At 39.1% G+C, this 14,857-nt stretch overlaps 1 protein-coding gene across 1 annotated transcript in view; it reads left to right on the top strand.

Annotated features, from left to right (window-relative positions):
• The window catches only part of TRPA1 (transient receptor potential cation channel subfamily A member 1), a 98,608-nt gene that overhangs the window by 68,259 nt on the left and 15,492 nt on the right, over nt 1-14,857 (top strand). The window contains 7 exon segments of the mRNA XM_030553265.1: nt 4,411-4,509; nt 5,362-5,432; nt 6,004-6,151; nt 9,237-9,326; nt 9,571-9,740; nt 12,650-12,779; nt 13,900-14,082. Coding sequence (XP_030409125.1) covers nt 4,411-4,509; nt 5,362-5,432; nt 6,004-6,151; nt 9,237-9,326; nt 9,571-9,740; nt 12,650-12,779; nt 13,900-14,082 — 891 coding nt within the window.

The raw sequence follows: 14,857 nt of genomic DNA, 5'->3' as shown, positions 1-14,857 counted from the left end.
ACCTGCTACGACCTGGCCGACGTTCCAGCGGGCCGTGTGACTGCTCACTCCACCAGAGCACAAGCATCATCACTGGCTTTCCTGGCCCGCGTACCGATCCAAGAGATTTGTAGGGCGGCGACCTGGTCATCGGTCCACACATTCGCTTCCCATTACGCCCTGGTGCAGCAGTCCAGAGATGATGCGGCCTTTGGCTCTGCAGTACTCCAGGCCGCGACCTCTCACTCCGACCCCACTGCCTAGGTAAGGCTTGGGAATCACCTACCTGGAATGGATATGAGCAATCACTCGAAGAAGAAAAGACGGTTACTCACCTTTGTAACTGTTGTTCTTCGAGATGTGTTGCTCATATCCATTCCACACCCGCCCTCCTTCCCCACTGTCGGAGTAGCCGGCAAGAAGGAACTGAGGAGCAGGTGGGCCGGCAGGGGTATATATCTAGTGCCATGGTGGCGCCACTCTAGGGGGCGACCTGCCGGCCCACTGGAGTTGCTAGGGTAAAAAAGTTTCCGGCAGACGTGCATGCGCGGCGCGTACACCTACCTGGAATGGATATGAGCAACACATCTCGAAGAACAACAGTTACAAAGGTGAGTAACTGTCTTTTCCTTGAACTAAAGGCCCTTTCAAATCTGATAGCAAAGTCATCTATTCAGTATATGGACCAGTTAGTGAAATATGTATGCACTTGATGCTGTCACCTTTTTATATCTACAAGGGAAGAAATGTCTTGTACCAAGGGATGCCCCTCGTATCCAGGGCCACCGAGAGTGACTTCAGGCCCTGATGAAAAAAAATTTTCGGGCCTCCCCATCAAGGGCAGACTGGCTAAACAGGGCTGACGAAACCGGGCCCTGGGCCCCCTTCCAAACCGCCAGGCCCTGGTAATTTGTACCAGCTCCTCCCCTACCCCCCACTCCCGTCGGCCCTACTGGTATCCCCTTTCCACCTTCTGCATGAAATTAGAACATAAGAACATAATAGCTGCCATACCAAGTCAGACTATGATCCTGTGCTTAGTAGTTGTCTCTGACAGTGGCCCATGCCAGAGCTTCAGGGGGAGTGGACAGAATAGAGTGATTAGGGAGTGATCCCCTCAGTCTTCTCTCAACTTCTGGTAGTCAGAGGTTTAGAGTTGCCCCAAGTATGGGATTGCATTCCTATCCTCCATGAACTCATCCAGTTCTTTTTTGAACATAGTATGCTTTTGGCCATCCCATGGCAATGAGTTCCACAGGTTAGTTGTGCATTGTGTGAAAAATTTTGTAATTTTGTTTGTATTAAGCCTGAGGTGTATTAAGTTCATTTGATGCCTCCTCATTTTTGTATGGGGTAATGGGTGAATAACACTTATCTATTCACTTTTTCCACACCATTCGTGATTTTATAGACCTCTATCAGATCCACCTTAGTCATTTCTTTCTTTTTTTAAGATGAAGAGCCCTAATCTTTTTAGTCTCTCCTTGTATGGAAGGTGTTCCATGCTCTTGATCATTTTTGTTTATAGTAGTTGAGATTGAATTGGACGCATTCACAATTGGCTTAGCAGTTCACTGGGTGTATATAATTTTGTGTGTGTGTATATATATATATATATATATATATACACACAGATACATAACACACATAATTTAAATACATGCTTCCAGGTATGTTGTCTTATTTTGCTCTTTGTCCTGTTTTGAAGGTCAGTTGCTGTAATTTTCATGTTTAAAAATTGTTATAACTATAATTTAAACTTTAGCAATTTATAGGTCTTCAACTTTGCTAAGATACCTCTTGAAATGAATCTGGAATCAAAGGACATAGATTTTCCAGAATATACGCTATTTTCTTAACAATGAGTACAGACGAAAGGTTCACTTTCTGAGTCAAACAGACACCTGGTTTAAGTGGTGCAGCTGTCTTCAGTGTTCATAGACTTGCATATAGATTCCAAGGCCTGAAGGGACCTCTATGATCATCTGGTGTGACCTCCTGTATAACACAGGCCACAGAACTTCCCCAAAATAATTCCTAGAACAGATCTTTTAGAAGAACATCCTGTCTTGTTTTTAAAATTGTCAGTGATGGAAAATCCATCATGACCCTTGGTAAATTGTTCCCATGGTTAATTACTCTCACTGTTAAAAATTACACCATATTTCCAGTCTGAATTTGTCTAGCTGCTACTTCCAGTCTTTGGATCATGTTGAACCTTTCTCTGCTAGACTGATGAGTCCATTATCAAATATTTGTTCCCCATGTAGCTATTATAGACTAAGCAAGTCACCCCTTGAACTTTTCTTTTGAACTCAATAGATTGAGCTCTTTGAGTCTCGCTACAAGGCATGTTTTCTAATCCTTTAATATTTCTTGAATTGTGAGCACCACAACTGGACGCAGTATTCCAGCAGCAGTCGCACCAGTGCCAAATACAAAGTTAAAATAACCCCTCTACTATTGCTTGAGATCCCTCTGTTTATGCATCCTAGGATCCATTAGCTCTTTTGGCCACAGAGAGCTTATGTTCAGCTGATTATCCACCATGACCCCCAAATCTTTTTCAGAATCACTGTTTCCTAGGATAGACCCCTCTACCTATAAGCATGGCTTCCATTCTTTGTTCCAATATGTATACATTTCCATTTAGCTATATTAAAACATATTGTTTGCTTGCACTCCTTTTACCAGGTCCAGATCACTCTGAATCAGTGACCTGTTCTCTTCATTATTTACCACTCCCCCAATTTTTGTGTCACTGGCATACTGTATCAGTGATGATTTTGTTTTCTTCCACATCATTGATAAAAAAAAATGGTTAATAATGTAGGGCCAAGAATTGATCCTTCCGGGACACCACTGGAAAAACACCCACTCTATGATGATTCCCCATTTACAGTTACATTTTGAGATATAGCAATTAGCCAGTTTTTAATCCATTTAATGTGTACCATATTAATTGTATATCATTCTAGTTTTTAATCAGCATGCCATGTGATACCAAGTGCAACGCCTTAGAGAAGGCTCAAGTAAATAGATTACCTTTGTCAACCAAACTTGTAATCTCATCAAAATATATATCAGGTTAGTTTTGATAGGATCTATTTTCCATAAACCCATGTTGATATGCATTAATTACTGTACCCTCCTTTAATTCTTTATTACTTGAGTCCCATATCAGCCACTTTCATTATCTTGCTTGGGATTGATGTAAGACCTATAATTAACAAGATCATCCCGTTTATCCTTTCTAAATATTGGCACAACAGTATTAGCTTTCTTTCAGTCTTCAGGAACTTTTCCAGAGCTCCAAGACTGATTGAAAATCAGCATTAATGGTCCAGTGAGCTCCTCAGCTAACTCTTCTAAAAGTTTTGGATGCAAGTTACCTGGACCTGCTGATTTTAAAATGTCTGACCTTAATAGCGGCTGTTTAACATCCTTTAGAGATATTAGTGGAATGGAAGGAGTGTGATCATCACCATATTATGAGACTATATCATCTGTTTTTCCTTCAAAGACAGGACAGAAATATTTATTGAACACTTCTGCCTTTTCTCTGTTGTTATTGATAATTCTACCACTTCCATCTTGTAATGAACCAATGTAATTGTCAGGATTATTTTTGTTCCTAGTGTATTTTAAAAACTTCTTCTTATTGTCCTTCATTCTGCTGGTCATAGCTTTCTTCTTGTGTCTCTTGGCTTCCCATATCAATTTTCTACAATTCATAACATCTGATTTATATTCATTACAATCAACTTCCCCTTTCTTCCATTTGTTGGATATTAATTTTTATAACTGCCTTCACATCCCCTCTAAACCAGTTTGTGCTTATTCCAAACCTGAATATGGCTTCTGTACATAAATTGGCACATCTTATTATCACGTCCAAAATCTAAAATGACAGTCACCTTGCAGATATCCAAGGAAGCAGGATATATTTTTAAGTCTTTTTTGCTTTTACAATTGCACTAATTTTGGATTTATATTAAAACATCTCATGTAGATTTTCACATTGGATTGTGTCCACAACATTAATAGATTGTTTGGAAAATTAATATAATACTATGTGGTTTCTTTCTTATATTACCTATATAACTTCTACCTTGTAGTCGATGCTAAAATAAAAAAAAATCTAAACAATTATTTAAAATTCTAATATTTTAAGAGTATTTTAAGATCCCATTTATTTTACTGATAGTGATGAAAATCCATAATAATCATAGCTGGTCATATAGATTTCATAGTTTTACTGAGTGATTGATAAATACAGTGTCCAGGTTGATAGTTATTCTGCCACAACAGTCATATTTTTTCTGAAGAATATTTAATTGTTTTTTGTTTTGTTTGCTTTGATGTACCAAGACTGAACTGCTACATCAATATTGTTATAAACACACACTAATATATGTATTTATTGTACAGATTGAATATAACTTCAGGTATCTTCAGTGTCCACTAATACTTAACAAAAAAGTAAAGGCAGATGAAGAAATTGTCTATGAACCACTTACCATTCTAAATGTAAGTTCTGTTTTTTAACTATCAAAATATTGTACATTGGTATTGTTGGAGCTAAAGTTAAGTTTTTTTCATTGTAAACCCTCTTTTCCAGGGGTTGTAACTCAGCAGTTTTAAAGCACATTGGATTGAAACTTGGGCATTAATTTGCCAGCTGAAGTTCTTATAGTTTATATAATAAATATTTTAACCAGTTATTAGGTATAGATAAAAGTTATTAACTTATTTATGCACTTTAGATATTTTGAAAGAGTACAGTGTATGTGGATGTGCATGTATCTAAGCAAACTCATCCTTCATCACTTGCAACTACATCCTGAAATGTAAACAGAATTGCAGAAAAAAACATTTCTAAGGGAGGGAACTGGCCAGGGTACAAGTTGTCATGATGTATTCACCATTTTCTTTCTTCACATGCAGATTGCAAAATGTTTTATTAATCTAAAACAAATGTCAACGTTCTCACACAACATTAGCCTCAAAGAATATTCCATTCTTTCCAATTCAATCATAATAAAATTAGATAAATAAGATCACTTCAAATGTACTATATCTTTCAATGGGCTAGAATTCATGTAAAGTACAGTGGGATCTTGATTATCTGATCTATCTGGGACCTGAGCCAAATGGGATAATAAAAATCCGGATAAACCAGAGAATGGGCGGTGGGAATCCCTGCTGTCGGCCCCGGGCAGTTGGTGGTTTGGTTGATATGGAGAGCCAGATAATGGAGGCTCAGATAAAGGGGATTCTAGTGTACTGAAATAGGTAGTGTAAACAACTGGTTTGTAACTGGGTCACACAACTGAAGTGGATATACTGTATGTTTGATACATTTGCTTACACATTTTGTAGGCTATGGTACGTCATAATCGCATGGAGCTTCTCAATCATCCTGTATGTAGAGAATATTTGCTCATGAAGTGGTATGTATCTGTTAACTGGACCTCTAAAACAGATTTTAGAATAAATTGTATTTTTTAATCTCTTAATCAGGTTTACAATAAAATGGGATATACAAAGAAACATTACTATAAAAATGTTTATATGTCCTGTGGAAAAGATTTGTTACAAAGAAAGATAATTTTAATTGTAGAATTTGTCAGTTTCACTCCCATCCAGTCACTCTGATAAGAATATTTAAATATCTCAACTATTAGCAGATAACATTCAAGCAACCTTTTTATTTTACTAGAGGCAGAAACACACCACAATCTATATTGGCACAAGTTTTATTTTCATTTCCATCACAGAAAATCTGGTGTCACTTCATTAACTTCAAAGGAAACAAGAGCAGAGTTTGGCCCAGATACCCTAAAGGCAGCCATTAAGCTTTTGCTCACCTTGAACTCCCAGGGCAAGGCCAGTCACTAAGAATATTTATACAGTGGTATTTGCATGATTGCAACCTTAATGTGCATTTCTCCATGATCACAAAAGGACCATTGGAAATACAGCCTTCCAAATATAACCTTTTTTTCATTTTTCATCTTCCAGGATGGCCTATGGGTTCCGAGCACATATTATGAACCTTGGTGTGTATTCTCTTGGTCTCATTCCTCTGACTCTTCTGGTCACCCGCATACGACCAGGAATATCTTCCAATGCAACAGAAGCACATCAAACAGGACCATTAGAGTATAAGGTACTATTTTTAATTAGTTACAATATATCATTTTAAAACAAGACGATATGATAATTGAAGTGGTTTTCTAGAATGATTAGTCACTTTGCAACAATAAGGCCTATAATTATAAAACATATACATCCAAACAATCTGTTCTCATGCTGCTATTGTCCTGGAATGGGAAGTGATAACTCCTGTAGTTTAAATTCTACAGTAATTTTCCCTATTTTTACTTATTTTCTGAAAATGTTACCTCTTGGGCACATTTTTTTTTCAGTTTCCGTCTCTGCCCTAAGGCAGAGTGTGAACAAAAGGGATTAAGCTGCTTTTTAGTATGAAGTGACTGAAAACAATACACTTTCTCCCTTTTTCTTAAAAATAAAAAGCAGCAAAATTGGTGATGTCCAAAGTTGCAAGTTTGAAATCTGGCATGGATATATTCATGATGAAAGAGAAGTGCTTTTGAGTATTCTGGTGAACACTGGGTTTTGCTTGGCCATGTTTTGTGTCTTTGACATTCACAGGCCGCACAAGCACAGTACATTTTGCATTAAGCTCAAAAAAGATGCAGCTAAGAATGGTTGTACTGTGCATGGCTAACTCAGCTGAAGCTATAGTGAAAAATGTAGTGTAGGAATACTGTTAAGCCATTACCTCAGCTTGTGTTCATCTTGTAAGGGGTTAAAGAAATGCTCCTGCATATATTTCAGGGATTTTCAAGATTCTTTTAAGGATTCTTCCCGCAACCCCCGGGCACTTTGTAAATTGTAAAATTGTTGAAGAAGGGCTGCTGTGCAACAATTTGTATGATATCCTACTTGGGAAATAGAATGCTATTGCATAATAAAAGACTTAATCAAAACACATACACACAAGTAAGATTGTGTACGCAGCCTTAACTTTGTCATCTGCTTACTCAGGGCTGGCTCTAGGCACCAGCACTCCAAGCATGTGCTTGGGGCAGCACTTTCCAAGGGGCAGCACTCCGGCTCCTTTTTTTTTTGCTTGGGGTGCAAAAAGTCGGGAGCTGGTCCTGAGTGGAGATGAGGTGCAGCTGTGGGGAGCGTGGGGAGGCCGCAGGAAGTAACCTGGGGGGGGGCAGAGGAACTGCTCCCCCCAGCTCACCTCCACTCTACTGCCGCCTGCTCCCCTAAGCGCGCCGCCACTCCACTTCTCCCTCCTCCCTCCCAGGTTTGCTGCGTGAATCAGATGTTTTGCGGCAAGCCTGGGAGGGAGAGGGGAGAAGCGGAGTGGCGGCGGTGCGCTCAGGGGAGCAGGCAGAAAGGAGGTGAGCTGCAGTGATGGGGGGCACGGGGAGGGCCGCAGGAAGTAACCCTGGGGAGGAGCAAAGGAACCACTTTGGTCCCAGCTCACTTACGCCTCCTCTCCCAAGCACGCCGCCGCTGCACTTCTCCCCATTCCCTCCCAGGCTTTAGGAGGGGAAATGCGGCGCTCCTGGGGGAGGAGGAGGGGCTGGGGATTTGGGGAAGGGGTTGGGAAGGGGCAGACTTGGGGCAGGGCTGGGAGGGGGCATGGGAAATTTTTTTTGCTTGGGGCGGCAAAAAACTTGGAGCCGGCCCTGTGCTTACTTTTGAATGCTTAAACTGGTATCCAATATTCTGTTGCTATTAATAGTTGGGAATTCATTATTTATACAGCACCCTCAGTCAGCATTGTGTTTTACACACAAATAAAAAGCAATAATCTAATGGGCAGAGGAAACTAGAGAGAAGGATAGATGTTGATATACTGCGGTGAAATAAGAACCTGAAAACTAAAAGATAGAGTTAAAGGTTACAATAACAATATCAAATATATGCAACTATAATGTTTGGTGTGATGGTGGTATTGATTCTTTTCCTTTTCAGGTTTCCAGGAACACTCAAACAATGATTTTAAAATACTGCATGTTTTGTTTTATTTTGTGATGTCATGATTCCAAAATGACTATTAAGGTGAATATAAATCAACTCATGGAACAGAAAAAAAAGGGGAGAGGAAATCTACATTATATTGCAATATCTCCTCCCCACAAAAACCCCAAAACATTGAAAATAATGTTAATTTCAGTGTGTCAGTTATAGACACAGTTAATATAATTATAAATGATCAAGTGTGTCTAGGAGGAAAATCCACAACACACGGTTTGCTGGCAAGATCAGTGACAAAAACATCCAGAAACAAGACATACAGTATCTCTGTGTGTGACTTTGCAGCCAAGGCTTATGCATCTTGTGGAAGTTGCTGGACTATGTGGCCAAGTTTTGCCCTTGCTTAAAACCATGCTTCAACTCTGTAGTCAAGATATGACCAGGTGTAAGCCAAGTACTTGAGGCAGCACAGGGTATGTGAGGCAGAATTTGGCCCATGGTGTAGATTTAAAACTCATTTGTTCCTTTCAGGTAATTGTTGACACACTGACAAGGAAGTGAGAGCAGCTCTGCTGCTGGCATGTGAATGTGTCTGAGAAAACATATGACTAAGACACAGTCTGAATTTATTTAGTGAGTATGAAATTCACCAGTGATGTGGGGATGAGTGTGAGGCACTCCATGTCACTAATGTCCTTCATAGAGTCTGCATTGGGAGACATCAAGGGAGAGTAGCCAGTTAGGGGTGCCTGCACATCTTTTAAGTACCATGGAAAGGATCCCTTTGCTGGCCCTGAATACTGTAGGCCAGCATGGGAGATCATAATGGTGCAGAGATGATGGGTCACAGCTTCAGTGATTACACACATCCAGTGGCCCCAACAGTCTGTGCAAGTGGTATAGATGTGCAGTGGCTACCATTTCAGCTCATAGGCTTGAATAGCAGCTTTAGGGGGGGCTGCACAGCAGTCCTAGTAACTGATTCTGAGTTGTAGGGCTGGATTTCACCTCTACAACCCCTCCACTATAGAACCTCATTGTCTGAAGTCAATGCAGATGGAGTGGATTTCACCATAAATGTTGTTAGAATATTTTTATTACTATTTTTAAATATATTCTTTTTTGTTCTGTGAAGAGTTAGCAGACTTGTCAATGCAACATGAGTGTCCTAATTAGAACTTCAGCCAAATTTCTATTTACCATTTTGTTGTCCTGTCTGGTTTCTGTTTCAGGATTCATACTTCATACGAGTATGCATGTGTTTAGTTTTCACCATGAGTTTATTTGGAATCTGCAAAGAGATATTTCAACTCTTTCAACAGGTATGTGTGTGTGTGTGTGTGTGTGTGTGTGTGTGTGTAATTTATCATACTCTATTTGTCTTAATAATTTGTTTGATATTAAAAACACTGCTGCTTTTTCTTTTATTATCAGGGAAATCCTAATTTAGGGTTATACTCAAGATACATTAAAACTTAAGAGGACAGAAAAATAATATATAATGTATTATTTTTAATGATTTCATACTTGTCAGTATGCTAATTTTTTCTTTCTTTCAAATTCTAGAAATTGAAGTACCTGTTGGATTATTCTAATCTATTAGACTGGACAATTTATACTTCTAGCATAATTTTTGTGTCTTCCTTATTTGTTAATATCCCAACTCGCCTGCAGTGGGAATGTGGAGCAATTTCTGTATATTTATCTTGGATGAACTTCTTGCTTTATCTTCAAAGGTAAAATTTAGGTCCTGATTCTCCAAACACTTAGAATACAAACATTAATTCAGCAGGAATAATTTCATATGTAAAATTATCACACATGTATGGATTAGGCCTTTACCCTGTTTCTGTTTTCCTTAAGGAATTTTTAATTGTGATTCATTGTTTTTCATAATGAAAACTTCAAAGCACATAACACCAATTGAAGAAATAATCGATAATGTAAATAACACTCTACATATCACTTTGTAAGAAAACAAAGGATCTTCAGGTTTTTTTAGTGATCTGAATAAAATTTTTTTAAAGTGTTATGTTGTATATCCTTTCAGCTTCAGAAAGCAGGATTTTTTTTCTTTTGCATTTTCTTTTTTTTCATTTGAAAAATCTTAAAAAGAAAAAAAATCTGAAGAGAAAGATTAGTTATACCTAATAAAAGGAAATGTTTCTTGTTTTGGGTTATATCCGGGAGAAAGCAGCCTCCACTAGCCTGTGGCAGCCTGCCCTTTAGTTTTTAGCTGTTGAAACTGCCCCTCACCTGAGGAAAAGGTGTTTTTTGTTTTTGTTTTTTTACTCCAGAGCAGCTGTGTAGTATCATTTTATGGATTAAATGAAAAAAAAATTTCCAACCTCCTATTTTAACAAGGAGTTGGGGTGGGTAAAATGTTTCCATGGCTGACTGATTGTCTATCAATAATTATATGGTCCCCATTACCATAGTGTTGGGACACCTAATAACCAGTAGTGTACTTATTCTCACATCACCCCTGTGAGCTATGGAAGTAGTTATATCTATTTAACAAATTGGGAACCCAAGACACAGAGCTATTAAGGGTATGTCTACACTGCTTTATAAACCAGGGACATCGGCTTGTGAACTCGGTGTTTCAAAGCCTGTGTTTGAACATCTACACTGCATTGTAAACCTGGGTTAACAATTGCTCAACCTGGGTCTCTCAGCTGTGCTAACATGGCCAAACTACTCTGTGCAGACCTTCTGACTCAGGTCTACAGCTTGAGCTCTGTCCTCACTGCAAAATGACAGCGCTTGGGGACCTGAGTCACAGGGGGACTTGGGCTCTGACCCATGCCCCCACACCAAGATCCTAGGAGCCTGGTCCTGAGTGCTTGCTGACCCAAATCAGAATGATTTGTTTGGGAATGGAAGGGAAGCTTAGGCTCAAACCTGAGTCAGAGCCTGGTGTACAGTGTATCCCTTAAGGGTACCTCTACACTTTGAGCTGGCGGTATAAATTCAAGCTTGAGAAGATGTACCTGCGTTAGCACTGATCAAGTTAGCATGTTAAAAATAAAATATAACTATAATGGTGGAAAGGGCTAGCAGCCCTAAGTATATAACCCATGTACTCAGGGTAGCTAGCCCTCCCATTGCTGCAGCTACACTCTATTTTAGCATGCTAGCTCAGTAAGAGCTAATGCAGGTATATTGCCTCCAACTGGAATTGATACCTTTAGTTTGAAGTGTTGACATTCTCTAAGGGTCTACTCTACAGCTGCTGCAGCAACACAACTATGGCACTGCAGCACCATAGCACAGATGCTTCCTACATCAACAGAAGGGTTTTTTTTTAATCTGTGTAGTTAGTCCATCCCTTTGAGAGGCAGTAGCTAGGTAGACAGAAGAATTTTGTCAACATAGCCGCATCTACATAGGAGTTAACTCAATCTAACTGTCTTGCATGGCTTACAAAATTTTTTACAGCACTGAGCAACATGGCTAGATCAATCTAATTTTTAAGTATGGACGAGGCCTAAATAGCTGGCCCAGAATCATACAAGAAGTCTGTGATAAAGCAGTGACTTGAAGCAGGGTCTCCTAAGTCTAAGTCTGGTCTCCTAACTCCTCAACCATCCTTCTTCTCCCTGGGGAAATGCTTCCTTTCCCCAAAGCACTTTTGATTTTGTATGCCTGCAGAAACTTTTAGGTATCATTTACATCAGTTGCCTAACACAATATGCCTGACTCTTTTTTCAGTTACAGTATTTTACACCGGTATGACTCCTTTGCCTTCAGTGGAGTTACTCCTGATATACACAATGTAAAACAGAAAAAGATTAGGTCCACTATTCCTAAAACTGCTCCTCTGAGCTAATGCATAATATATCATTGGTGAAACGCTAAAGTTGGGATTTTTCCATCTGCTGTGGCCCTTTTATCCTTTTATACACTGTGGCAGTATATAAGGCAGTGGGGGTGAGGCAAAGAGTGGGAGCGGGTGGTGACTTGGGACATGGTGCTGCAGGGATTGTGGGTAGCACTTCTGTGCATAGGTCCAACTTGAACCAACTGTTACATAGGCAGCCCCCTGTCACACAAAATCAGGAGGCTACAAAGGCATCTTAAAGCCATGGTAGCCTGTCTCTTGACCTCAACTGTGAGCTTTTTGCTGCAGCTTTTAGAGGCATAGCACATTTTACCCCTCTCATTGCAAAAGAAGGAAGATCTTCCAAATTGGAGAGCTGGCTTATCTCATGGTATCAGCTCTCCTTGTTTCTAGTGGCTAAGTCACATTAAAAGATGGACTGGGTTTCTAATATTAGTTTTCCACGTAATCAGTTGCTGTACATGATACAGGGGGGTTAGGCATTTTTAGATGGAAGAGAAGGTGGGATCGTGAATGGGAGAGAAGACAGCCAGGAGACAATCATCTTTCAATTAAAATGTGATCCACTGTATTAAAAAATCTGAGAACTCCTGTTCTAAACTTGTGACAAACTGGATTTTTTCCACTTTTGCGTGCATGAAATTAGAAAAATGTGCTGAACATTTAAAAATCTTTCCTAGAAGCAAAATGTCAACTGGGCTGATGCATTAGGATTGTGCTCTGCTTTACAGATATGGCAGGAAAAGTAACCTGTTATAGTATTTGATGGTGGTTAATTTTTACCTACAAACATTTCCTTAGATTTGAAAGCTATGGAATCTACATTGTAATGTTCTGGGAAATTCTGAGGACTTTGATTCGGATTGCTGTTGTGTTCTTTTTCCTGATATTGGCCTTTGGACTCAGCTTCTTTGTCCTTCTGTGTTCACAGGTTAGATTAATGGCATGGTTATTTGTTGTCATTGTTAGTAATACTGTTTGTGTGTTTCCTGTATTCAGATATTTGATAGATCAATTGATGAGGTACTTTAAAATTAGGACAATTTATAATGTAGGGAAAAATAATTTCTATCTCTGAAAAAATAACATATTTATAATAATTCAGAAACCAATCCAAAACGTGCTACTGTTGTTTTTCCCTATAAAAAAATGTAAAAGGATAGATTGCCCCATAAGAACCCCAGTGTTGTTTGGAGCCCTTCTTGCACAGATCTTCCCTAGGATAAAAAAATAATTGAACAAGAAGTTCTCTGGACCCTTGATGTTCATTTTTTAATAAATCTTGGAATGCTGGGGAAGAGTACTAACAGGGGGCCATTGTTAAAAAAGAGGAAAAAACCTAGATAACCTAGGTTACTGATTCTAGATAATTATACCTTGACATTGATATTAGGTAAAATAATGGAAAAGCTGACACTTGACTCAGTCAATTAAGAATTGAAGGATAGTAACATGATTAATACCAGTCAACAAGGTTGTATGGAAAATACTATAGGTCTTGTTAAATGAACATGGAATCATTTTTGTACGAAATTATGTTTGGTTGATAAAGGGGTATGTGTTGATATAAGATACTTAGACTTTTGTAAGGTATTTGAACATAGTGCCCTGTGCAGCAGAGAAACTCTCAAGTTCAACTGTCAGAAGTCCTTTTACACTAGCACAGATGGGAGCCCAATTTGTCCCTACGTGAACATTGTAAATAAAAATAGAATAGGAGAGAATATCCTGATTCTATGTGCCCTCATTTCTCACGAGCCAGAAGTTAATCCACTCCAGAAGTGCATCACTCGAGTTTGAATCTTTCGGCATAGTATTTAGGATAATAGTTTTTGCAAGGCTGAATAGTCAATGGAGTTGCACCAGTTTACACCAGCAGAAGATCTGGCCCACTCTATCTTGTATTTGTAAATTTTGCATAGCTATGTGCAAGTTTTAAATACACCACAACCAATATTCATGAATTGAGAATCTGAAAAAAAAAATAGAGGTGACATTACAGATTTTTAAAATGTTCCCATTTACATTGCCTGCATTATTTCTTTTTTCAGCAACATTACAAGACTCCGCTCCTTTCTGTAATGCAGACATTTGCTATGATGCTGGGAGATATTAATTATCATGAGGCTTTCCTTGATCCACTGCTAAGTGATAATTTGCCCTATCCGTTCCTGAGTTATGCAGTTCTCATTGTCTTCACCTTGCTTATTCCAATTCTTCTTATGAACTTGCTGGTAAGTATTTCATATAGTAAAATATGGAGATTTGGGAACATTGCTGTTTATACACATCATTACTGGATAGGATCATTTGTGTATGTGCACGCTGATTTGCAGCAAACTTTGTTCATTAGTTAGCAACATTTTTTTTTTTTAAGAACACATTGAGGTGTTTCCTTTTACCTTTCTCGGGTTCTCTTTTCTCCAATCTTCCATCATTTTACTTCCTAAAACAAGTGTTTTTCTGTCATTGCTACAGAACAAGTTTGAGTATTTATGTATTTAGAGCCAGATTGTGATGGCCCTTGTGCAACTGCAAAGTATAAGGTGGCCATGCAAGAAGCCAGCCCCTTATGTTGCCCTCCCTCACTACTAGCCCCTATGTTCCATGGAGTCCAGAGACTACCGGTTCCTCCCCCTCCCTTAGGAAGCAATGAACCCAAAAAGGCACAAGGAAGGAAGCAAGATCATGGCCCCATACCATCTGACAGAGAAAAGGTGACACATCACGGAGAGCAGCCTTGTACCAACCAGTTTGTGCCCCCTACCCATGTCCATGGACAAGCCCCAGCAGAGACTGTGCCTGTCTGAGGCATAGTTTCTCCAGTGCTCCTCTTGAACTAATGTGGCTTCACAGTGACCCCATCCAGGGCATAAAAGCCAACATCTAGTCCTAACTGTAGTAATTTACAGCTTGATGTTCTTAGAGTCATATTTAAACAAATTGCTTAAGCAAATCTCAGCGGGTTTTATTAAATAAGTGAACCATTTATCCCACTGGAAGTATTGT

This window comes from Gopherus evgoodei, chromosome 2, assembly GCF_007399415.2.
Source record: "Gopherus evgoodei ecotype Sinaloan lineage chromosome 2, rGopEvg1_v1.p, whole genome shotgun sequence".
NCBI classification, from domain to species: domain Eukaryota; kingdom Metazoa; phylum Chordata; order Testudines; family Testudinidae; genus Gopherus; species Gopherus evgoodei.
This window is presented reverse-complemented; position numbering and strand designations above follow the sequence as displayed.